Source organism: Gallus gallus, chromosome 12 (assembly GCF_016699485.2).
Source record: "Gallus gallus isolate bGalGal1 chromosome 12, bGalGal1.mat.broiler.GRCg7b, whole genome shotgun sequence".
Taxonomy (NCBI): domain Eukaryota; kingdom Metazoa; phylum Chordata; class Aves; order Galliformes; family Phasianidae; genus Gallus; species Gallus gallus.
In genome coordinates this window covers 5,363,828-5,389,271 of record NC_052543.1, presented here as the reverse complement: position 1 = coordinate 5,389,271, position 25,444 = coordinate 5,363,828, and the positions used below count along the sequence as shown (strand labels likewise).

Here is a 25,444-nt window from a genome sequence, read left to right as displayed (position 1 = left end):
ATTTAACATGGGTGATTTAACATATATGGTAGTGCTCACTGTTGCTATGATTATCATCTTTCATAGAATCTTAGTCAATCATAAGCTACAGACAAGAGAGCAAACTATCTGTCACTTGGGCCATGTTTCTTCATTTAACAACATGAACAAGCACTGGAAATAAACATGGACTATAAACCACAGATGAAAACCTGGCCTCTTGTGGCAATAGCAACACAAACGATATGGATTAGCAAGCTTGACAGTCTCACAGTTGTAATAGCTGTTTCAGCTACAACATTAATCTTTAAATGTTTTAGAAACTTATCACTGCACACTCATAGTCCTTGCAAATATCCATCATTCCACCCCTGCAACACTTACAGTGGTAGAAAAGGACCATCAGCATCCCTGCTTTATTCTACTGGCTAAGAAAACAGAGAGGGTAACTTGCTTCTGAAGAAACACAGAAAGCAGAGACTAAAATATGCAGGTCTGGTAACACCCACTTCTCTAATCTTGAATTATTTGTAAAAAAATAATATACAAACAGAACCCATTATCTTTTAAAATCTAGCTTTAATAAGCCCTATACCATAACTCCATCCAGAACTTACCATTAAAGGTAGCTGTCTTGTCTGTTTGACACATCGGAATTCCCACATTGCTGGCTGTTTCCCCAGTTTCTTCTGAAGCTGCATTATGTGAAGGAGCAGCAACTGCTTTCTGTTTCAGAAGTTGGGCGTTACCCTCAAATCTGTTTCTTGCAAGTGTCACACACACAAAAAAAATCAAAATTAAACAATTACATGTGGTTTTAAAAGTAAATTAAAACTTACATATACATATATATATATATATATATATATCCAATAAAATAAAAATGATAAGGCTGCTTCATTTGCATCAATAAACGAAAATCACAGCAAAGAGCCTAAGGCCCTGGAAGCCATCACAATACACAGCAACCTCCAGATGTTGGGAGTAGGTGAAGGAAACAGTACTGTGGAGTTCGTGGATACAGCATGGAATTTATCGGTGGGTTTGCTGGAAATCTCCCCACTGCACACTGAAAAGGCATTGAAGATATCAGATCATGATGACTGTACTTCCTTATGTAGACTTCTGAGATAAAGTGAGTGACAAGGGAAAATGACTCTTTATAAAAGAAGATTCTTTTCCAGGCATTCAAAAGATGTGCAAAACTTTGCCAATGATAAAATTGGTGAAATGTGACTTTCTGAATCTCAGATTTGCTTTTAGAGTAAGCGTAGCTGCCTTGTCAGATAACTCACCAGTCCTCCGCAAGGAATGATCGCAACAATAATATTCCTTTGAACAAGAAGGTAGAAAGAAACATCACTCTTAACAGAGATAGAATTAAAATGTTCAGGTGTATAGAAGAGCAATAGTGACGTACATAAAGCTCTCCACTATGAACAACACTTGAGAAACACTCTGATTTTTTTTTTTTATAGCTGCGATAGCTTCTCAAGCCTTGAATCTTGTAACTTTTCTTCAATTTCAGAAAGTTGTATGTTGAAACTTACTTACACAACTCTTCAATCACAACTCTTACTGTTGACATTGTCTTTGATCTCTCAAGAAAAATTAAATACCCCCAACAATAATGCTCACTTTTGCCACCCACTAACTAACACATTCCTAGGTCCTCCTGGTCTCAGTGACACTACCTTACCCCATAGATCAGAAGTCACCAGACACAAATGAAAGGAAGAAAACCATGAGCAAACAGGCAAGTTGAGCAATGTTGGATTGTTTATGTAATTTTTTAATAAAAAGTTACTTCACTGCAAGTATACCGTAACAAGCTTGATGTACAACAAAGCAGACAACAATGCTTTTGCTCCTGCCCTGTGATCAGCAGGCATGACTGCAGAAAGTGTTACTGCAACAGTCAGTCATCTCCAAAACCACAGTATAATTGTAACAAGCTTAAAAGAAACACAGATACTGAAAAATATGCACCTTCAACTATGTTTTTAGCACATGAACACTTTCCAATGGAAGTGCAGCATCCTTACCTTACTGTACTGTCATCCGTCTTTGGAGGATGTAGTACATTACAGCTGGAAGTCCCCAGTCCACTCTGATCAGTTTCCTCTGTGGAAGCAAAACAAGTTCTAAATTTATTACTATGTCTACTTTTGACAAGTCTCCTAAGACCAAGAAAGTGCATCTGTAAAGCTCTAGGAAAAAAATGCAAGCTGTATTTGTAACCCAGAACCACAATCTATTTAATTTCTTATCTTTTTGTCAAGGCTGAGTTTGAATAAGCTTAAAATATATAAAATAATTTTGAGGGATTTTGAGAAATCATGTGGAAGAAAAAATATATTGTGAAGTTGAGTTTTATTTCCTAGAAAATCAAGTCCCACAGTAATTATCATTCAAAACAAAAGTAGGGATTAAAAAGTAATTAAAATGAGGTGTAACCAAACAATGTTTTGTTACCAGCGAATGTTCTAACTCTACTTAAGTAGGTACTGATCTCAATACATTATCTTAATACATCCATAAGAAATCACACATTATTTTTCCTTATTCTAATATATTATTCCAACTGCTATTCTAGCAAATTAAGGAGAAAAAGAAAAAAGTAACATTTCCAGTGTCCAGATCTCTTACACAATATACAGAAGTGCTCTGATACTTGTTCAGTGTTTATATACGCCACAAGTATGGTATACTATAACTAACTGGCTTCAGATGTCATTTAATTATAGAAAAAAAAACTTCACAGTCACAGACCTAACTGTTAATTACTCAACATTTAGCCTCACAATGTATCAGTCTTGATTACAGGATATATATCTCAATCACAGAGAGATCAGAGCAAATCAACACAGTATGAATGGCAAGAAAAATCTGCACTTAACTAGCTGAATAAGTGTCACACAAAGAATAAAATTTGCCACTGTCAGTAAGTAAGCAACGATGGATCAATGGAATATTAGGTTTTTACCTAGCTATATAAACAGGATACTGAGAAATTATTACTACTCACCTGTTGTACAGAGCACAAGTAGTTGTACACCCAATAACACACATGACTTTTTAAGGTCAATGAAAAAACAAAACATTAGGAGATCTTCAGAAGATCACTTTCTTCCTTAACGTAGACCAGGTTAGCACTGAGGGCAAACACTGGCATTTTCCATTCATCTCAACTGGAAGCGATGCTCCCATCCTTTACATCCCATTTAGTGTACTGCCTACTCGTACTTCATTTGGTCCAATCTTCTCTCGAGCTGTCACCAGATGGCACTACCACCAAAATGCAGATGCACTCTGCCAGCCTAATTACACCAGCAGTTCACCTGCTCCTATTTCGATGATGCATGCCATGAATTGTTAGAAAAACTAAAAGCAATTTTAGAGACAAATTAGATGACACTGGTGACACAGTGCTCCCCACAAGGACAGATGTAGTGTTGCATTAGATATTAATGTAGGAGGAAGTCATGTTTTCAGCTGAATCACCAGTACCTCACTGCACTTCCCTTTGGAGAATTCGATCTAAGTACTTGGCAAGTCCCAAGATTCCCTGTCTGTAGATCTAACAAAATCACAGATGTAACAAAGAGAAAGAATGTAGCTGTTTGTTTTCACCATTAAACAGTAAAACTAAGTTTAAAAAGTACTTTGATATCATGCACTTTTGGAGTTGACAGCAAAGCACTCTGCACAGTTCAGCAGTGCCCAGATGCAAAGAAATCTCGGGGGCAGCTCTCCAGCCAGTGGACTCAGTAAGGCCTCAGTACAAACAAGACCAGCAGTTTTTAAGATGGGGCTACAAACAACACTGCCACTAGATGGAGAAGTTTTCCCCTTCTTTGCTTAACGAGTGCTGCCGCGGCTGAACACAACACCAGACTTTTTAACCTCCTGCAGCTCTGTGGCAATTTCTCAGCTGGCACAAGGCAACACCATGAACTCCATAAAATCAGGATCCCACCAATGTCAGGAATAAGCTTTCATACTTCTCCCTGCACTAGCAGTTCAAAGGAAATAAAACATCCTGCTACTGGGCTTCAGATAGCTACCAATAACCGAGACATAGTAAGAATCCAGAAATTTGTCCTGGCCGAAGTTCTAGATCTTAATACAATCACTTCCAAACATGAAGCAGCAGCAGAATCAAAACACCTTTTTCGAGGGTCCCTTAAAAACATTCCATGAGCCAGCTAGATCTCCTTTGTGCCTCAGTTCTGTATCAAAGCTATAAGAAAACTGCTCCAACTGTAATATCCCCAGCCTTCCTGCAGCACCTTGCTCCCTCACTAGAATCCCTCAGTCCTGTTCCTGTTTGCCCATTACTCCAGTTGCCAGTTAGGCTTTTTCTCTCCCTTTCAGCCCACAAGCCAGTTCCAGTAGTGATATTATACCTTTGATTGGAAGGGCTGAAGACTCTTTCTGTGCCTTGGATTCCTTTGCTTCTCTAATTTTTGTACAGCTGGGTGCTGGCTGACTCCCTTCAAACAATCTCCTTTGCTGCAGCACTGTGTGTTTTACTCCATCTACCAGGAGAAGGAAAAAACAAAAACAAAAAAACACCTTGATTTTTCTGCTTGTTATGTTTGGGCCACTCAAATTTTGAGAGATTATTTTCCCATGGCACATAGAAATGAAATGCACCAGCATTACCTCAAAGCCTGCTGAAGAATCTAGCATTAAATGCTCTCCCTCAACAATGCATACTTTAGGAAAACATTGGGGCAGGCGAGGCTTGTGAGAGCTCCCAGAATACTGGGCTTACCCACGAGGCAAACAGCCGTGGCAATGAGATGAGAAGGACCTCTCCACACAGACTCCTGCAACAGTGCAACTTCAGAAAGGAAAGCTTTTAATCCCTCTGCTGCTAAGCTTCGCAGCAGCTGTTCAGGAAAGAAAGAACTACAGACGAGTTTCCATTCCTCAACAACAGCTACTGAGGTGCTCATTCTATCTTACAAACACAAACAAATGCAAAGCCCACTTACTCACAAAGCCCACTGTATCTGAGCAAATATTTATTAGTTCAATCAAAAAGAAACCCGAGCCATACTAATTGGTGTTGAGATCCTGCAGCATCAAATATCTATCCATTGATACATAAAGAGAAAGCAGTTACAGTATTCTACTAATAATTAAGCACATTTGAATAGTAAAGTTAATTTTAACAGTAGTTCCACATCTGCAGAATGAAGGATACCCTATTTCCTATGCACTTCATCTCATGGTTAGCTCTCTGGTATATACTCATACATGTCCATAAGAGCTCTAACAAGGTCTCTATCCTCTAATTAAATTAATTCAACTAGTAAATCAATGAGTAAAAATTAGCTCAATTGCACAATAGATGTTTTTGACGTGACTGACCTTCAACTTAGCATAGCCAAAACTTTGCCGTAGATTCAAGTTACAAGGTTGTGGGAAGTAACAAGAGGGAGAGATGAAACAAAGGTGCACAGCATAAAACCACAGCTGTACAAGTTCCACTTCTTCTCAGGACAAAAAGATTAACAAAAAAAAATTAAAAGGGAGCATATTCACTACCACCATCAGTATCCAATGGCTTAAATAGCTCCTCAATTCACAAAGGTTCAGATGACAGTCCCAATTACATTTCTCTAGCTTTAGAATTTTCAGAAGCTAAAGCATTCAGAGTACAAACAAGCTAGAATTATTTTAATGGGAATAACATATGAGTATCAGATAATCTCACCAGTAACTTAGTAATAGGCGCAGTCGCAGTTTCAAGGTACATTTGATAACATACCTGTCTGCATTAGACTTACCAACAGCCTCCTCATCTTCTATTGAGGACACATCTGGTTTAGTAAGCCTTGCTTCTGAGAAAACTTGGTCCTTGGTGTCCCAAAGTTTTAAGGTTATTTTATGATCTCTTAATTTTACTAGAAATTCATTAGTGACATTGACATTTGTATTATGGCTCCACGAGATCCACATCTGGTCATTTTCAAGCCATGGCATAATAGTCTGTTAAAACAAAGATGAAAGCCCTTATGGGAGTTCATGAGAATAAAAGAAATTAAATTCATGCTGACCACTATCACTACTACTCTCAAAGTGTGTGTTTCTTATGTCTCCAATTCATGCCAGATCTTACATGAACCCTTTTGTTGTGTCAGCACACTGTGCTGTATTCAGACAAACCATTCTTACCAAGCCAATGTCTGATATGAAGACCAGCAATTAAGCCAGTGTTCAGCAAGACACTGAGCACCAATGGCATAATGGAATACTATAAAAGCTAATATAGACACTTTAAAACAGGTATTAACAAAGGAAAACATGAGCACTACGCTACATAGTATTTCTTATGTCTCTTTTACAAGATATTCATCTTTCAGCAACATTAGCTACACAGTTAGCATAACTCTACTATGAATGGTAAACATACGTTTACCCTGTGCATCTAACAACATTATAGAGATTGTTCTTATCTGTAGTACAGACAGGCTACAGACTTAGCTCATTTACACAGTAGCCTATCCACACTATTGTTTGGCTTGTTATGCAAGTATGTAAGCACAGTGAAAAACATTAAGTATGCTTACATGCTACCTATTTAAAAGTTAGGCACAGTTGGCAAGGGAAAGCTGTGACCATGTTACCTACCGTACCTTCAGTACCAGGAATGGTACCGAACTCTTAGGTTGTACTCATTGCTGATCAGTGAGAAACAAGGGAGAAGAAAGACTGGGTAGTCAAAAGTACCAAAGATTTTGGCCAGCAAATACTTTTATTATTATTATTATTATTGATTCACTCCTTCCTACAGGGAATTACTGAACTCATTTCAGAAAGTTGTTCTACAAAACTGTGCCTTTGCATTAAAAGTTCTCTGAACTGTACAAAAAAAAAATCTGGGCTTACTTTAGGTTCATTCTTCCCTTCTTATGTAACTCGAGGCATAATTACACTTCTATATGAATTAATGGACTGATACTACAAGAAACTGCACACAATAGTGAACGAACAGAATCAGCAGTTCTGAATTCTTCCTACTTGATGGATTTTCACCAAAAAGTGGAAACACGTTAAGAGACACCTATAAATTTGTTAATTACTATTAACTAACGAGAAAAATGCAACAAGCTTTCAAATGAATAATTGGTCATTGCGACTTAAGTAAACAGAACTAATTCTTGGGTCACCTAAGGTATCATTAATAGGATTATCCAGATACAGGCTGAGAATGACATATTATACATAAAAACATCAGTCTCCCACTTTTTTCAGTGGTTTTAGCACTGACTTTTTAGAAATAATTACTCAAACTGAGGTGAATTCAGAACAATACATCCAACATTTTGATTCATGGATTTGAATGCAGAGGGCTTATCCAGATGTGCCTAAGCAAAACACCTGCAACATTCTTCAAGTATCTTAAAAATATATATATTTTTTCCTCCCAACAAAGATCAGAAGCATAATTTTCATTTTTTTATCTTTAATGGAATGTGCATTTGCTTTCAAATTACTATCTCTGAAGTACAAACATACAACTCCAATAATCTACAAGAAAAGTAATTTTTAGCAGATTATAAAAACACTCTGAAAACAACCAGCTCTGGTTACAAACCAGAGAAGCTCCTGGTGACGTAGATTAGGAGTGCAAGTTTCTATCCTCAGTATTTATTTCCAAACCTATACAAGGGTATAGGGGCTAAACAGTTATATGCTCTAACAATTAGAACAATTTGCTCTGGAAAACATCCTCCTACATCCTATATGTGATGTTTGGGATTACCCAGCCTTATAATATCCTTTACCTTGGAATCAGACTCTGCAAATAGCTTTGCAACCATCCCAACCACCACCAAATCCATTTTTCTAGGCACGAGATCATCTGGTAAAAGGAAGCACTCAATGCAATAGCAACGCTTTGTCTTTAGTTCATCAGCTGGAGCTCCCTTTCCTCGCCTATCAGGAGGATTGGTTGTCATCTGCTTTTGCTCTGGAGAAAATATGAGAATCATCTGGAAGTGTCACATGTGATTTCATGGGAAATGCTCTCCGCATCGATCAAATAGCAACAAGAGTTAGAGAGTGACAACAGAAAAATGATGAACGCAACTGCAGAACATGAAACCCTTATCCCAGAGTTCGACCAACCACGCAGCTTTTATTCGGGGTTAACTGCCATAAGGGCCTACAGAATGCCAGGAACTCCTCCCTCCACCCACTCTTCCTGAAGCATGACCCCGTGCCTGCAGCTCCCAAGGCACACATGTCCTGCCACCCAGACAGCAGGCATGAAGCAGAGCTGCCCAGGGGAAGGCTGCCTGTACCCCCTGCTATACCCCAAACCTCCGTGCTGCAGGAGATCCATACCTCATCACCTGAATAGCTGCTCCCTTCTTCTAACACAACACTCCTACCCTTCACTACCCAAACTGAACACGTGACAAAAAACACCTTTATTTTCACTGTTAGGCCATGATTGATAAATAACAGCTGACGCTGCCAGCTTGAATAAATGGCTGCCGAGGGGCTGCTGGGAGAGATTGTCAGGCACCGGTTGCAATGACCCCATGATATAAGGCTCCCACATCACGTTGACCGTCTCCTGAACAATCTACCCAGAGAAATCCAAATCAACTAACGCCTTCTCTAACACTATCTCCTTAAACTACTGGAGATCCCACTACACGAATTTATAAAGCAAGAAATAAAGCATTCGCTAGGCAAACCTGCGCCAAGCACTTACTCGTGGCCAAGGCAGGGATAGAGAGCGACACGGTGAGCACGCAGGGCACGGAGCGGGGGCTGCTCAGCTGCCGCGCGCCTTCCGCAGGGCTGCTGCCCCGCTCCGAGCCGCCACAGCCGCTCTCAGCACGAGCCGTGCCCAGCTCCTCTCCACCGCCCTCCTCCATCTCCTCCTCACCCTCACTTCTCTAATCCTTACGCTCCTGCTTTCGCCATGAAGCCGTTACGCCGACACCGGCACCTGCCCGCGAGCCTCCCCGCGCGGCGGCCGCGCCAACGGCCCGCTGAGGGCGGAGGAGGACGGGCGGTGCGTTTCGGCCGTCTCCCTCGTTACCGCGGGTCGGGTCCAAGCAGCGCTTCGTCGCCAGGAGCCGCCCCGCCCGAACGGCCGGGCCTGCCCTGCGGAGCGCTGCCGTGCGCGCCCGGCCGGCACGACGCCCCGCGGTCTCGGCCCCACCGCGCTCAGCCCCGGGCGTTCGCTGCTCTTTGCAGCGCGAGGTGTGAGAGCAGCCGTTGGCGTGCCGCTGTCTGTGCACGCAGTTAGCAGATCAGTGAGGCGCGCACACGTGTTCACTGCCTGCTCATTGGGAGAGCGTAACCATCCCAACGACTCTGAAATATGGACAAACCTGACAGATGCGCTCAGAGATGCACTTCACCCCGTGTTACTGTCGCCGGAAAAGCACGGAGAGCTGTGGAGCAGTAACCCAGCAGCCGAGGTTTGGCTCTGGGCTGCTCCTAGCTCGCCCCCTGCTCAGTACAGCACAGCCAACCCCCAGGCGCTCCCAGGCGGGCTGTCAGCGTTGCTCAGAGCAGCAAAGCCACTACGGGATCAGCTCAGCAGTTACAACCAGCTCCGAAGTTGACATCTGGGCTTCCTGCACAAACCACACACCCCGTTTTTGATACGGACTGCTAATATTTAAGGCCACGTTAGTCCATCTGGCAGTATTTCATACAAACAAGGTGCAAAAAGGGGAAGCAATTCACCTCACAGATCCCTGTTCTCTGTTTCCCACATGACCATATCCCACACCTGATTGCTGGGCTGATGTCTGAGAAGCAGCAGCAGAGCAGCAACTAAAATGTTAATGGAATAAAACATGACTGTAGTGGAACACCTTCCTAACAGACAACATCTTCAACGTTTTGGGGAGCATTCCATGGGAAACAAAGAGTGCATGGATTGCTGTATGCCATTCCTGTACCTGCCACTGCCTCCACACATGGGTTTTTGCAAATCTCTTTCAGACAGGTCCAACAGGGGCAGCTGAATGTTTCACAGAGAATTGAAACAACAAACAAAAAAACCCCAAACTATAATGCAATGGAAGGCACATCAACTGTAGTGGCATAGCAAAGTCCTAAGCAGCAACAAGTGAGGATAAACCCAAATGCAACAGCCACAAAAACAAAAAGAATCTGCTTACCTTTAGAAGGCCTCAGGTAGGTGGGAATGTCCAGTGAGATACTCTTGCCTTCACTGCCAACCCTTAAATGAGGTCTGGGAAGAGGTGGATCCTGACTCCACCTCTTCTGGTCACTCGTGCACTGTATTGCATACACCTGAGCTCCCCTGGGTTGGCCCTGCCTTCCCACCAGGGGCTCAATCACTGTTTCAAGCTATGACAGCATTTCTGCTACAGGATCCAACTCTTAAAATAACAGTTTGGTCCTTCTTTCACACCTATTCTAGATCAAAGCCCAAATCCTAGATGCCAGCCTTCCATTCCAGTCCTCAGAGCCATTTGGCTGTAGATATACCTGCTGGGTACCTGCCAGACTGGGCTAGATACCAACTGCCACACTTCCTTTTTAAATGTGACTGTGAGGACACAGGCAGTATAGCACATCTTCTCAGAGCCAATTACAGGACTGCCAGTCCCACTGATTGCAGATATACCCTGTGCACAAGAGATCCAAGTCTACTTCCCTGCTCTGAGGCCTCGCTCTACCTGTATCTTCTGACCACCAAGCACAGCCCAACCAACCACCAGAGTTGCAGTTTATGAAGAGCACAGGGGCATTTTCCCCTCTTTCTGCCAAAGCTGCACCACCATGAAAGGAGTTCAAGATATGCTGAACTCAATAGGAAAAAAAGAGTCCTAAGCTCCACTGTGGCTTAGTGCAAGTGCGGGCAGAGTCTAAAAAAGCAGCGAACAGAAACAAGAAGACCCACTTGTTGACAGACCCCAGACAGTGGGGCAGGAAGTCATGCTAATAATTTCTATCAGGCAAAGGCTTTGAGCTGTTAGCAAATTGTGTATAACTTCAGAACAAGGAAGGGGAGAAACCCACATTCCTTGTGTTGCCTATCTCGATGTAATACCCCACCCGGAATGCCAGTTTTGGGCACTGCATGCTCAGACATTCAGCTTACCACTGGTAACTGATCCTGATCCTCCGGGGATTCTGGATATCAAGGGAACAGCCGGAGGGATAGAATGGGTCTCAGTGCTGATGCTCTCCTTGCATCTGGTCCTTACTGCCACTGTATCTCCTCGCCTGTAAAAACAGTAATCTGATATTTAGGAATATCCAGGAGTAAATGTGCTCTAAATAGGCTGTATCTAAATAATGCATGTATGTTCTGAGAATGTACAATCTAATTTACAGCAGAATAAAGACAGCGTCAATATTTTAGGAGGAAAATACTTTCCTGAAGTAATTGAGATACATACTCTGAACGGGACTCACAACCTCATGGCAGAGGCTCAGATCATGTCTCTCTTACCTGCAGCCTCCATGAGAACCGCAGACCAGCTCAGTAGCTGCAGGAGCACAAAGCCAGCAGCGACACCAAGACTGAAGCACCACGAGCCATGCTCTGGTCTCACTCCTGCTATAGCAAATCATTGCTATAGCAATTATTTTCCCCCTCCGTTTACTCTGAAGTTTGGTCATTAAATAGAAACATATATCTCACAAGCACCACTAAATAAAAGTTGAAAGCAGCAGACTTCTTTTTCTTTAATTAATGTAGAAGATCCTTAAAACTGCTTCAGATGCTGAATAGCTAAATGTCAAACAACACATCTGGTTGTTCAGAGAGCTGCAGCTGTTTCCTCTGTAGGCTATGTAATGTTGTTTCTTCCTCCAAGTGGATTACACCAAGAGAATGACCAGAATGTAAATAGCAATGGTGTTATCTCAGGACAAAAACCAAACTGCAGTCAGGTACCTAAGATCTTTCATTAACCTCAGTGGTTTCCAGTTAGCTCCACACAAGTCTCCACACATCCGTTCTCGTCCATTTGTAGTATATACATTTTTCTTATATTCAGAAGCTCACTGGGGTTCCCTAAATTAGTGAAACTCCTTCCTGTTTGCATGTAGCTGAACATACAGAACATCTTATTACACAGGTTATCGATTAGTCACACTTGTATTAAATGAAAAAAATCTGTGAGCAGGAACAGACCTACATGACAGATAGGGACATTCCAAGTACGTTCTTCTTCTTTCTCTTACTGTGTTGTGTACACAGGGCTGTTCCAAATACACTGCAAAACAAAAAAGACAACACCCAACATTTTAGGAGTTAGAAGAAATTGAAAGAACATGCCAAGAACAACCTCACATCACTAATATTATTTTAGCTCATCTCTGAAGTTCCTTGTAAAAACAACTGTTTTATAAACACCAAACAATTAAAAAATGATCTATAGCATCACAGCGTGACTTCGTTAGAATGGGTCAGAAAAAGCACTACATTTTTACTTTTCTCCTTGGCAGGAGGAAGTCTGGACAAAATAAAATAGTTTTTACAGTAATGAAGTGGTTTTTGCTGCAAGCCTCCACAGCCAAACAGTTCTGGCTGTGTGCAGCACGACTCAATGACAGCCCACACAAGTGCTGGGCTTACTGATACCCTGGGGCATGAGACACAAAAGCAAACTGAGCTGATCCTTGGCTCCACCACACATATAAACTGTGAAATGAAGCATAAGCACAGTTAAATTAAGTGCAAAACATTTTTCTCTGTAAACACAGTTTATATGCCTTTCCTAATCCCACTGTTACCTCATACAATTTAAAACAGCTTTTCATCAATGATGTCGGCAGACTTAAGTCTGACTGTGGCACCTATGAACCTCTTAAAATAAAGATCTCCAGTTAATTAATTCCAAACACAGTGTTTTAATATACTTCTAATTTCCAACTATTATCACTGCAGAAACAGAAACAGCCACTCCACCCAAACCATGCTTTGCCATCAGCTCTTATCTGCAATTAGGACTCTTCTCACATCCTATCGTGCTGAAGTGCACAATCAGAACTGGAAACAGAAAGTCCTTGAGCACTGAGTAAAATGTTGACATCAGGGCAAGTTCAGAGAATAAGCAGGGGATCAAGCAAACCTTGCCAGGGTTGGGTAAAATTGGAGTCTTGCTGAGGTCAGCAGCAAACACAGCAGTCATCATTACGCTTAGAGTACGCTTTTCTGTACTACTGGTATCAGTAATGGTGCACTGGGAAAAAAGGTTGTGTAGGAATTCATGCTGTAGTTGCATGCTGTAGTTGGTTTTTTTGCTGTTGTTGGTTTGGGTTTCTGTTTTGTTTTGTTTACTGGTTTGGTTGTTTGCTTTAAAAAAGTTGCAAAAAGAAAGTTCAGTTCTACTGAATCCAAAGCCCTGGTGACAGGAAGGGCACTGCTCTGGCCCAGTTGCCCAGTGTTTAAATTACTGGGTTTGGCTGTCGTTTTTTTCTTTTCAAAAACATGATGCAAAACCAAACTGTCCAGCATCAGATCTTTTCTTGAAAAAGCAAATAAGATACAAAGGTCAAATGCTTGGGGGTTTTTGCTATTATCTAATATCTGCTTGCTTTCAGAGGTGGAACTTTGTTGACGTCATTCTAACAAACTCATTTTGCTGATGCAGTGGTAAAAACAGAAAGCCAAAGATTCATTGTGCCATTTACGCCCTTCGTTCTTTTAAAACAGAAGAATAGCAGATGGGCAATGAGAAATTCAATTAAGGCCCAAATGTTCCCCAGTGCTGCTAACAATGCCTCTCCTCTACCCAGAGATACCACCAAGAAACCCAACTGGAAACTGGTGCTGAAGGAAAATTTATGCTGACACGTTTATAGCTTCGTAGGGAGTCTGTCAGACTTCAAAGCAATTATTTCAACCTGATAAATATTTTTACAATTGAAACTAGCTAGACCAAAACAAGCTTAAATTACAGCATTGTCTAGCTCCAGGGCCTTTACACTTTAGGTGGTGTTTGGGATCAGCCCATTTGCTGTGTATGGATAACAGATGTGGATTTACATAGTATCTGCTAAAAGCACTCACTCACTCACTCAGGTTTATGTTCTTTCCTGTCTCTTTCTTTACAGCAATGAACACTTGGTGGACCTTAAATCAATTAATTGTGATAAAATAATTATCAAACTAAGAAAAGCCTTTGTCAGTACACATATCTACAATAGTGAAAATGAATATATATGTATATGTTAAGCATGAAAAAACTTATCAGTTCATCCAGTCACTCCTCATGCCAATCAAAAACGTAAGCTACTAATCATATGTCAATTCAAACAAGAGGACAATGAAACACTCTTTAAAGATGCAAGAATACCCAGAACAAAAACAAACAAAACCAGAAGTAAATCCATAAACTGAACATTAGATTCCTGATTTCTGCAAAATCACAAGCCACACTGCTGTTTTGAATCATAAACACACAGAAGATCATTGGTGGATAGAACTCAGCCCTTGGAAACAGGGAGCCTGATTCTGTGGAGCATTGAATTCCCTGGGAGGAGTTATGGGTCTTGTCACTTAAAAACCAGGAGGAGGTCTTCAGTGAGACAGCTTTGTATGCTGCTGGTCTACCAAGTTAAATGATCAAAAATATGATTTTCTGTAAAGAGGAAAGTTAACAGACTGTCTTATAAGAGATGCTTTTTCTCGATGACTCAGTCCATTGAAGTGGATCGCTATTCCCATTCAACTGTGGGAAGTGCAAGCAGTTTCAGTGCCCACAGAGCACCAGCAGACCTCATCTGCCCACAGCCATCTCCATAGGACCCTCACCCACACTCCCTGTCCAGAAGCTCCACCTGTGACAGACCGTGCCTCGGCACTGAAGCCCTTCCAGCAGTCCTGGCTCTCTTGCTGCTGTTCCTGACTTGACTTCTCAGATGGCCTTGGACGTGGCTTACCAGCTTGCCCTGCCCGGGGCTGTTTATGAAGCCTGTTACCACCATCCCAGCTTTGACACTGCATTCAGACCTAGGGCACAGCCCAGTCACTGCCAGCCTGTGGTCTGCCCTGTCTGCAGGGCAGCCCTGCTCGCTGCATTCACCAACTGGCTGGGTGCTACTCTCAGCTTCCCCACCCCTGGTGGCTGCTAACGCAGGACAGCGTGTACAGAAAAGATTTTCAATAACCTGAATGGAACTGGGTGAGACCAGGTACACCCTCTGCATCACACTGAACTTTTAACAAGACCCTTCTCTGTAGCTGGAAAACAACGATTATCCCTCCTTTGGAAAGCAGGATGCTCCATCCCTGGAGGTGTCCAAGACCAGACTGGATGGAGCCCTACGCAACCTGGAGGTATCAGATCTGGAGGTTGGTGGCCCTGCCTGCAGCAGGCAGGTGGGAACTCAGTGATCCCTGGGGTCCCTTCCAACCTAAGCCATACTGTGATTCTATGAAAGTTCCGTTTCAATCAGTTTAACTTTCCATTAATTCTCTTCTATTACAAACAATAACCTGAACACAAAAGCCATACAGACGCTACAAGTGCAGAAATGAACTAAACTGGGTGAATAAACAGAGAGATTCCCAACTTGTAAGCACATCAGTTGCACGAATTTAGTCGGGAGTGTTCACAAGTACTACTTGTCAAACTGCGTTCAGCAGCGTTGTCTTGTTGCTCACGCCCAAGAGCAGCCAGAAAGTCTCCAGCTATGAAGCCGGAGGTGACCGTCCCGCCGAGGCGGGCTCGGGTCTGGGGGAGCGGCCGGGGGCAGAGCCCCGAGGGGCGGGACGGGCCGGGGGCGGGGCGGGGGCAGCCGCTGCAGCTGCCGGCGGGGCCGCGGCCGGGCAGGATGGTCGGCGGGCGCGATGGAGCCGCCTGAGGGCTGGGACCCGTACGGGCGGCCGGCCCGGCGCACGCAGTGGCTGGTCAGCGCCCTGGCTTACCACTACGGGCTGGACCGCGGCGTGGAGAACGAGATCGTCGTGCTGGCCACCGGCCTGGACCAGTACCTGCAGGAGATCTTCCACCACCTGGACTGCGCCGGGGAGGGCAGGATCCCCGGCGAGGACTTCCGCACGCTGTGCCAGGTGCTGGGGCTGGAGGAGGCGGCGGAGGCGGCGGCCGACCCCGAGGAGTGCGCGGCGCTGTGGGACGGCCTGTCGGCCGAGCTCACCTTCCGCCAGTTCCACGCGCGGCTCTGCGGCTACTTCAGCACCAAGGCGGGCAGCGCCGTGCCGCGTCTGCCGCTGGGCCGCGAGAGCGAGCACATCGAGACGCAGATCCGCCTGCGCAGCCCCCGCCGCCGCCGGCGGGACGCGGCCGGGCCGGGCTCGGGGCGGCGCGGCGGGGAGGCGGCGGAGCGGCGGGCGGCCGGGCCCTGCTCGCCGGAGTGCTACGAGGAGATCGTGGCGCTGGAGCGGGCCGAGGACCGCATCGCCAAGCTGGAGGAGGAGAACGGCAGCCTGCGGGAGCTGGTGGAGGACATGCGGGCCGCCCTGCAGAGCAGCGACGCGCGCTGCCTGGCGCTGCAGGTGAGTGGAGGAGGCTGTCGCGGCCCCGGGCTGCCGCTGCGCCTTCCCTGTCAACTTGGAGCAAAGTTTCGTTTGCTTTCCCCTTTTGCTCTTCAGGCAGAAATGCTACAGTCTCCCAGTGGTGACAGCGTGACATCTACCAGGTGATGCGCTGCAAACCGTCCTGCTAAAATTGCAGATGGGTTTAACTACCCTGTATGTATAATGCTGCTTTTTCCAGTCGCGCGGCAATCAGTCAGCTCTATAGCATTTACACACTGCTGTTTTATTCCTCATAGAAGCAGCTTTGGGACCCTTATATCTGCATAAGCAGTTCCTTGTTCATAAATGCTTGAACTCAGAAACATCAGCAGTGTGTTTTCTTCAGAGCACGGTCAGCAGAGCTCAGGGCTGGAGCCAGTTCTGCTCGAGGACTGACTGATGAATAGCTGCTGGCTGCTGTGCAGCGCCCCAGAAGTTGTGGCCTGTTCCTGCTGTATTGGCTCGAGTGAAAGCAGCACGTACTTAACAGCAGTTAAACTACTCTGGCATGAAATAGCACAGAGCAGACAGAGCGCTCAAGGGCTGTTTCCCATTTCTGGTGACTCAAATCAGGATGGATTTAATACTATCACAGTACCCATGGGATTCTGCTCCATATCTGCCACTTGGCATTAGCTGGCTGGCCACCTTCACGGCGTCCAGTACAGAGGCAAAGGATAGTTTTACTGTTTTCAAATGGGAAGTCAGAGGCAGACATGAATCATAGAATCATTTGAGCTGGAAGGGACCTTCTTTAAAGGTCATCTAGTGCAAGTCCCCTGCAATGAACAGGGACACAAATGAAGTCACCAGTCAGAGGCCCCAGGAGCACAAAGGTGAGAGCTCCAGAACACCACTGGCTGCTCTTAGTCCGCTGCTGAACACAGCTTAAAAAAAAAGTAATCAGAAACTTTTTTCCAGAATACTTTGCCTTTTGAGCACAGACCAACATGATGACATTAAAGCTGCATAGGAACTGCTGCAAGAAAGTAATTCTCTTCTTGCATCATTTAAAAGTTAAATTTGTAGATAGATATTTTAAAACTTTCTTCCAGAAATTGATTCCTCGTCTCTGTATTGTGCAAAGGTAGGCAGTTTGTTACTTACTGATCACCCATATGTGATTGAAGTAAACAAACAAAAACCAAACAAGTCATTTTCAGTCTTGATTAAAATGGCAGTTGTTTTAAAATACATAAATTTGTCCCTGCTTTATGCTTCTGTTCAACATAGGTAGGACTGCGGAAAAGCCACGCTAACCATAAGGAAGAGGGAACCTGTTTTATAGGGAGTAAGAGACTGTTAACGCAGAACCACTCCCAGACCAAGTGCCTTCAAAGTGTCCTGAAAGAAGTAGAACTCATCCGGAGCTCCAGGGATGGGCAAATCGAAGAAGCAATTAGATTCAATCAAGAACTAGAACGAGAGCTGAAGAGCTCTCAGGAAGCACTAGTCAGTCTGGAAGACTGCAACCGTAACCTGAAGAGGGAACAAGCAGAAATGAGGAAAAAGGTGGAAGAGGCGAGACAGGCAGTCCGGAACAGTCTTGGCAAAGTGAAGGAGCTAGAAGTGAAAGCTAATGAAGTGCCACATTTGCAAGTATACATTCAGCAGCTAGAATCTGAACTGCAGCACTATAGGTAAGTTTGAGTCCATCAAAAAAAAAGGCTATAGAATCACAGTATGTACACACAATTTAACTTGAGAATCACTGCTTGTAGCTTAATGAATCCTCAAATACATCTTCTAAAATACAGGCAGAGGGAAATTAGGAGCTACTTAGCAAGGTAGAAATATGAAAGTGAACCCAGCACATTCAGTAGAAGGTAGGCCAAAATATGGCTACTGATCTATGGAGAGCTGAAGTTACTCCTCAAACACAGGGCAATAGGGCTCAACACATTTATACTTCGAGAAAACCTCAAAAGCAATTCTTAACAGTCTTTCAGTATGTTTCCAAAACACTTGCTTTTTCACCTTTACTGACAAGAATAAATTTAGTAATTTCCTGCTGGTTAAGTTACACATACAAAACCAGCTGTAATCAGCTGGCTGATGCTCCATTTACTACTAAAGCTTTTCAACTTGTCACATGAATTGGAGAAAAATACACAAGGCCAACCTCTGGCCAGCTGATTTAAATTCTGTCAGTGAAAAAGTGATGAAGTTACAGCAGAATCTGGAATACTCAAGAAGGGGGAAGTTAAAACACTTTCATTAAAACCACATTATAATACATTGAGAGTCTCAAACAAAAAATACATCATCTAACTAGAAACTAGTTTTTGATAGCATAAATAAATATGTTTCCAAAACTAAGGAAGTCAGTCACAAACCTAGCGGTACGCTGGTCTTGTTGCTTTTTATCTCAGATAAAACTTGGTTAGTTAAAACTTGGATGGTTTTTTATTGCTAGGCAGATGATTCTGCCCAAGTTTCAAATGATCTGCTGAATTAAATGTTTGTATTTTTACTCATCTGAAGTAAAGCTAATACGTTCAAGAGTACTAAAACTATCATTTTAATATGTTGTCTATTTTGAACTCCTTGTCTCTTCCTAAACTGATACTTCCTCTGTTTGCTTATAAGAAGAGTTCATACTGAGTTATTTGTGGCATCACAGCTATTGTACTGCTTTATGAAGTAAGGAAATTCTAAAAATAATGATTTTATCCGGTGTCCATAAGCATTGTGTATGTTAATATCTGTGTGTCTACAGAAGATAAAAACATTTATTTTAAAGTCTATAGGATTTTAAAAACACCATTGGGTCACGTAATGTTCTAGATGACTGTCATTTACAGGAATATTTGGATGAATGAACCTGAGGTAGGTTTCTGAGGTAGATCACACTACTTTCTAATCTATCAAGTTCTCCCTGCCATGAGCAGAAGAGACTTAAGATGAGTTTTTGTGCTGCAGAATTAATTCTCCAGAGTATGATGAATCATGAAAAATCACCATCGAATAGGTGGAGATTAACTACTTAAAGACAGGAAGAAACTTTAACTGGGCTTTGCAGAGCAGGAACTTTTATTGGTTACACCAAAACAAATAGTGGGAGTTACAAACTCAAAATTAAATGTTCTTCGTAAGATATCTTCATTTGTAGTAATTTATTTTAAAATTGCCTGGTAATTTAAAGTGAATATAAAGTTCAGGAAAGATGCTGGACTGACCGTGCAGCTTATTGGCCCCAAGAGCAGTGTACCCTTTGCAGCCATTGACATCATAGCTTCTCCCACTCAATTTACTTGCTTGCAGGTGTGGTACAGATATCAGAAACTAATTCTGCTCACAGAAACCAATATTCTGTTGTGCAGAAGCCCAAAACCCTTGGGCATAGCTTAGTAGAGATGCAAGGAAGCTTATGCTGAGGGAAAGACAATGAGTTGGCCAAAGCGTGGAAATGGAGAAACAGCTGCTATATCCTGCAGGTTTCTCAGACCAGACAGTTGATCATAATTTCATCTAAATTGGTACATATTTAAGTATGTTACTACTCCAGTGAGCAGTTCTCTTTCCACATACCACAAAGTTTGTAAGCATATGAGCAGGACCTAGGTTCGGCAAGAACTAATGCTGCAGGGTAGTAGCAGAGAGAAGTGAGTGGGGATTTGAGTATACTACAGAAAGCATTTAAGGCTGCAGATTTGTCTCCTGAGAATTTACCTCAACTGGCTTGGTATGACCACTATTTTAGCTCAGGAAAAGCCCAGTTTCCTTCAGAGAGGACCATATTCAATAATGAGACTAGTTGCTTCTGCTCTTTCTCTCTAATGAGAGAGTTTCTTCTGCTCTCCTCTTTATACTTTAATATTTCCAAGGTAAAAAGAAAATGATTTCTTCTTTAGGTGCTTGTTTCCAAAGCTCTGTAAGTACCTAAATCCCACATCTATAGTTTCTTTTTACATTATCTGGCCATCAGTTAGTCCTGGAATCACAATGACCTTAAATTATAAACCCTAATTCAGGAAACAACTTCAGCATGGAAAAAGTTTGCATCTATTCAGGAAAGCATTTAAGTACCTGCAAGTGATTAAATATTTTCCTGAATTGGAGTACCTATAAACAATTGCTTTTTCTGCCCACAGATTCACATTTCTGCAGATTGTATGACAAAAGTTTCTATTAAGGTGTCTGTTAAATATTTGCTAACTGATGGCTGTATAAATTACAAACAAGTTTGTCATTTTACAGCTTGCTGCATCACGGTTTGAAATTTCCCAGTCTAGATTCCTAAACCAACCTGATAGACCAAAGACTTTTCTTGCTCTAAGATGCACACCGTATTCTTCCTACGCTGGATGCATGTGTCAGGTTTCAGTCCCCTATTTTCTCCACTCTTAGAAATTTCTACTGATTTTTAATTATTGTTTAATCCCTACCAACTTAATGAGTCAGCTGAGACAACAATTCAAAGGTAAATTTCGAGAAAATTCCTTGCTGAAAAGCTTGGAATTTATAAGGCTTGTCATTTGTTATTACTGAAGCTCAGCTTCCAGAATGCTGCCATTCCCTCCCAGTTTGGTGTCAGCTGCACATTTGCAAGTTAGAAGCATAAAAGAACATACTGAATATGGTACCAGGACAGACTCTGGTTACCTCCCCTTGATAGATTCTCTTAATCTGAGAGCAAATCACCAACAGCTATTCCTTGAAATCTTTTTTTTTTTTTCCCCAGTAAATTTTATTCCAGCTCAAGGTGACACCACCCATATATTCTAATATAGTCCTATGATGCATATCATAGGAATGTCACACATAAAAATGTCACAGCTACTACTCCTAGTTCTCCATTCAGCCATTTTCCCTGTCAGAGAAGGAAATAAGATTGGTTTGACATGAATTGTTCTTGCCAGATATAAATTAATTGGCTCTGTTTTCTATACTACATTATAGGTGGTTTAAAAATTGGTCACTTAATTAAGTTTACCATTTTTTTTCTCCTTAATAGCACTAGAGTGAATAATAGGTTTTAACAGCCTTTTTTCTTTTTTTTTTTTCATCTTAATGTAAGAAATTAAAGGAAGGGTCATTTAGAATTTACACAGACTTCATAATGGACATGTTCACAGAAGTTTTATGTTGCTGTGCTAGCCAGCAGGACGGTCATTACATAGGTCAGCGAAAGGGGCCATAAAATACCAAAAATGCTTCCCGTATGCATGGTCTGTCTCCCAAATTACTTAATTATCCATCAGCATTAATATGTGTTAATGAGTAGGAATCTTTTTTACTTGGAATGCAGTGTGGCTTGTGTCTTTTCCTCCTAGTCTCTTATAAATGTGAAGATGGAGGCCTCTAGCATCATCTCCTCCATCTTCTTCTCTAATGAAGTTGTCGATGTTAATCTTTCTAAATAGTTACACTTTATATTATCCCGACAACCGAAGTAGTTCAATTTTTTCTTTTCTTTTAGGAGACAGTGTCCTGATATTTTCTCTAACTCCTCTGATTATCCTTATCTCTAAAACGTAGCGAGATGGACCAAACAGATCCAAACCAATAATCCAAGAAAAGGAGAGGAATATGGAAATATTCCTAGCTATTACAGAAGCAGCTCTTTTAAGTGAAGAAATAAAAGCTCTAGGAAGGAAACCCTATCCATAAAGTAAGGTGTATATAGTAGGTTATTTCCAATCTGAATGATAATGCACATTTTATATTTAGGCATTCTGTTCTTTTATTTAAAAAATTAGACCCTAAATAAAAAGAATCTGGACAACTTTCTACTTGAGTAGTGTCATCGATATCAACTACTTGCTGACTGTAAGCTGATGTGCAATTTGGGAATTTATCAGATGGCACAATTTAAATGGAGCCTGTGAGTGTATACTTGCTGGACACAAAAGACTGCATAGAACCACAAATGATAAGTACATCCTTGGACTAGAGCAGTGACAGTCGGGGAACAATGGTGACAGTCCATGAGAACAATGACAGGAAGCTGAACTCACGAAGATCAGAGACATTAAACAAACTTTCCTTATAGAGCCCTCATCTCTAAGAACATTTAGACTTTATATGAACTCATGATATTTTACTTTCTAATTTTGCTTATATCTAATACTTTCTTCTACCTAAGCTGAAAGAAGTTACATACTACATAGAAGTCCGCCAAAAATGTCAGAATTTCCAAAGTTTTTCAAGAAGTTACCAGTCACAGGTTATGATGTTCCTATCATAGGAGCCTTAGGCCACTTGCATGTCTCTAGCAATAGAAGAATCCTAAGCTAAACAATCAAATCAGATCATTAGTCTCATTAGGAACAACTTAAAGAAAATCTTTGATTTTATAAAACGGGATAATGGAATGTATTTTTATACGTAGAAGAAATAATTGTACACAGAATAAAATGTATAGCATCTTTCTATGGAAGGATTAGTTTTACTTCAAATGCAAGAACTGCTTTTTTAATATTTTTAAAATTATATTTACTTCCCACAATAATAACAAAACCTTTAGTTTACATCCATTAAAACTTACGTAAGCCCATTTATCCGTAAGGAACCTTGCATGTTAGTTCTGACATTTGACCTGTAGTCAGTTTTCTGGCCTTCTTCAGTGCTACAATCATGATGACAAGGGGAGAACTTTCCCAGTTCCTCACTAAGCCCTCCTTTTTATCTGGCTTGCCTTGTTTGCTGTGTTTGGAATCATTCACTGCGAGCACAATAGCAGAGACACATCTGTGGCACCGACCACTCACTGGGCTGGACATACTTTCACCAGATCCAAGGCTTCTCTGCAGCTCTGAGGTGAAATGGGCTGAAGCTGTCACTCAGCAGCCCCCATTGTACAGCCCTTCCTACCAATTGGGATGTTAAAGCGTACTGCCAGCCTTACTGTAGTCAACAGCAACAAAAAGGCAGTCTGAGCCAAAGGAATTAACTTCGTTGCTTTGTCATCTGCAGTATCTGACACACACAGCTGCCTTTCAAAGCCATTCTCTGCACTTCTGTGCATCATTCTAACCCCTCCTGCCCCACAGAGATTACTGTTTGCCAAGGAGTGTGCAGGTGGTATTACTGCATCTCCCATCAGCCTTGTGGGACAGCCCTGCACTGCCCTCCCTCTGCTGGCTGCCCAGACAAGCACCCTGGGCTTTTACAGTCCCTCACCCAGAAGAAAAGATGCCTTCTACTGCCAAAACTTTCCATCTGCTGCTATGTATTATCCTATTCGGGATTATGCAGCAAAGAGCAAAGATCGATTTCATACACTAAGGTAACTCCTTAACTAAAACAAACTGCTCTCTGATGTACACCTTTCACATCATTTAGTAAAGACACACTCCCTGCTGGAGGCTGTGCTCCCTGCTTGGAACAGTCACCTCCTCACTGCAAGAACAACAATTCAGGAGAAATGCACACAGATCATAAATGGTTCTCAGCAGCACTGCTATTGGATGAACTGCTGCCTGACCCCTCCTGTACCAAACGTGGGTGATGTGCCACTGGGTGCCACTGGGCTTCCTGGATGCCTTCAGTCAGGGGGGCCCGGCTGGGCTGGACTAACAAGACCTTAACCAAGAGATAAATCTTACAGATTGAAAGTCTTCCATATCTCCCTGGAAGATGCTTTAAGGAACCAGCCATGGTTTAAAAAATTGCTTTTTCTTCAGGTTCAATTTCTTCAGTTTAGTAAGACAAAGTAATACTGTATCTTAAAGTAGTTGTTCATGTTCAACTTGGGCCTTTTAAGTCTGCCTCCCTGGACATCAAAGACTGACAGAAATGTGAAGTGAAAATAGCAGGCTCTAGAAGCTGAGAGGACCAGGATGCTGACAGTACTGTAGTCAGGCACTCAAACATACGTGTAGCATCAAGTGCTTAGCGACTCCACCTCGCCCCTGCAGAGGCTGGACTAAAGCAAACACACTGGCCCTATTTCAAGTGGTTTTAGTGCATGTCAGTTCTGCTGTTAATACACATAAATTACTTTGAAAATCAAACAGTGCTGATAGTCTACTCTCAGGAACAAGCAAAGAACTCCACATTTCTTTAAGCCTTTTACTCCACTGGAGGTACAAAAGGGAAGAAAATCGTAGAAAAATTTTCTACGTAAAACCTGAAAATTACTTCATTAAAATGAGAGGAGGAATTCTATTAATGTAATTAGAAGCAATTATTTATTCTTTGCTCCTCATCTCTCTTTCAGGATGTATAAAATAGTTTGTAAACTGATACTGATCACCCAAGTTTTCAAACAAATTAACTCATCCTGCCAAAACACTCTCAGAATATGGAAGGTTAATAGTCTGCAGGGGAGAAGGCATCATCTTGGATACATCCCAAAAAGGACAATGATCTGATGAGACATGAAGTCACTCCAGAACAGTTCAAGGGAGATTTGCGCATAGAAGTTAAAAATGAAAATCTTTTTTTTTTTTTAATTTATGTGCCAGGAAAAAGCACAGAATCCTGAAAACTGGAAATGCTAGAGGGAAAAAACAACTCAAACTTCCCTGACTTGTAAGAAGCAGCTTGCAATGACACAAGTCAGCTATTTAGCAGTACTGCAAATATTTGCTGGAGCGCCATGTTCTGTTTGTCCATCTTCTCACTGTAGTCATAATTTCTGTTGGACCATTGGCTATGTTTACTCTGCTACTCTCTTCCCTTCGTTTTCATGCACATTTTTTTCAGCTTTATCATCATCTTGTCTGCATGCCATGCAGTGTGATTAAAATCTTGACTGATATTGCCTTTCTAGTTCTTGGCCGGAGGTCTTTTGTTTGTGATACTCAGTGTGTTTGCCAGATTTGCCAGGCAGTCTGCACCTCAGCTATTCAGAACTGCAGCCACTGACGCAACCTAAACAAAACTGCTGCCCTTAAACTAGAAAAAAAGCTAGGAAAGAATGTCCTCCACTGTCATGAAAACTTGGATTAAGCAGTCTCCATATCTGATTTTAAAGCTTCACATTCCCAAACTGTAAATTCAGGACAC

At 42.3% G+C, this 25,444-nt stretch overlaps 2 protein-coding genes across 27 annotated transcripts in view; one reads left to right on the top strand and one right to left on the bottom strand.

The window, feature by feature from the left end:
• The window catches only part of KIAA1257 (uncharacterized protein KIAA1257 homolog), a 141,874-nt gene that overhangs the window by 21,847 nt on the left and 94,583 nt on the right, over window positions 1–25,444 (bottom strand). For 12 of the 21 annotated variants that reach the window (XR_005839389.1, XM_040646663.2, XM_040646661.2 and 9 more), the window contains 7 exons: window positions 12,140–12,221; window positions 11,099–11,223; window positions 7,782–7,966; window positions 5,781–5,982; window positions 4,389–4,520; window positions 2,025–2,103; window positions 597–742 (listed from right to left, as the gene is read on the bottom strand). Coding sequence is in view for 20 of the 21 variants with exons in the window: in XM_040646663.2 (XP_040502597.1) it covers window positions 597–742; window positions 2,025–2,103; window positions 4,389–4,520; window positions 5,781–5,982; window positions 7,782–7,966; window positions 11,099–11,223; window positions 12,140–12,221 (951 nt within the window). In the remaining variant the exon portion in view is untranslated. Of the gene's footprint in view, window positions 1–596; window positions 743–2,024; window positions 2,104–4,388; window positions 4,521–5,780; window positions 5,983–7,781; window positions 7,967–8,719; window positions 9,018–11,098; window positions 11,224–12,139; window positions 12,222–25,444 lie in introns of those variants that run through there. The other 9 variants (XM_040646671.2, XM_040646659.2, XM_040646656.2 and 6 more) reach the window with 8 other exon arrangements.
• Window positions 15,758–25,444, top strand: part of EFCC1 (EF-hand and coiled-coil domain containing 1) — a 47,003-nt gene continuing 37,316 nt past the window's right edge. For all 6 annotated transcript variants that reach the window (XM_040646673.2, XM_414315.8, XM_004944526.5 and 3 more), the window contains exons 1-2: window positions 15,758–16,468; window positions 17,723–18,129. In XM_040646673.2, the coding sequence (XP_040502607.1) occupies window positions 15,803–16,468; window positions 17,723–18,129 (1,073 nt within the window). In that variant the 5' untranslated portion in view covers window positions 15,758–15,802. The remainder of the gene's footprint in view (window positions 16,469–17,722; window positions 18,130–25,444) is intronic.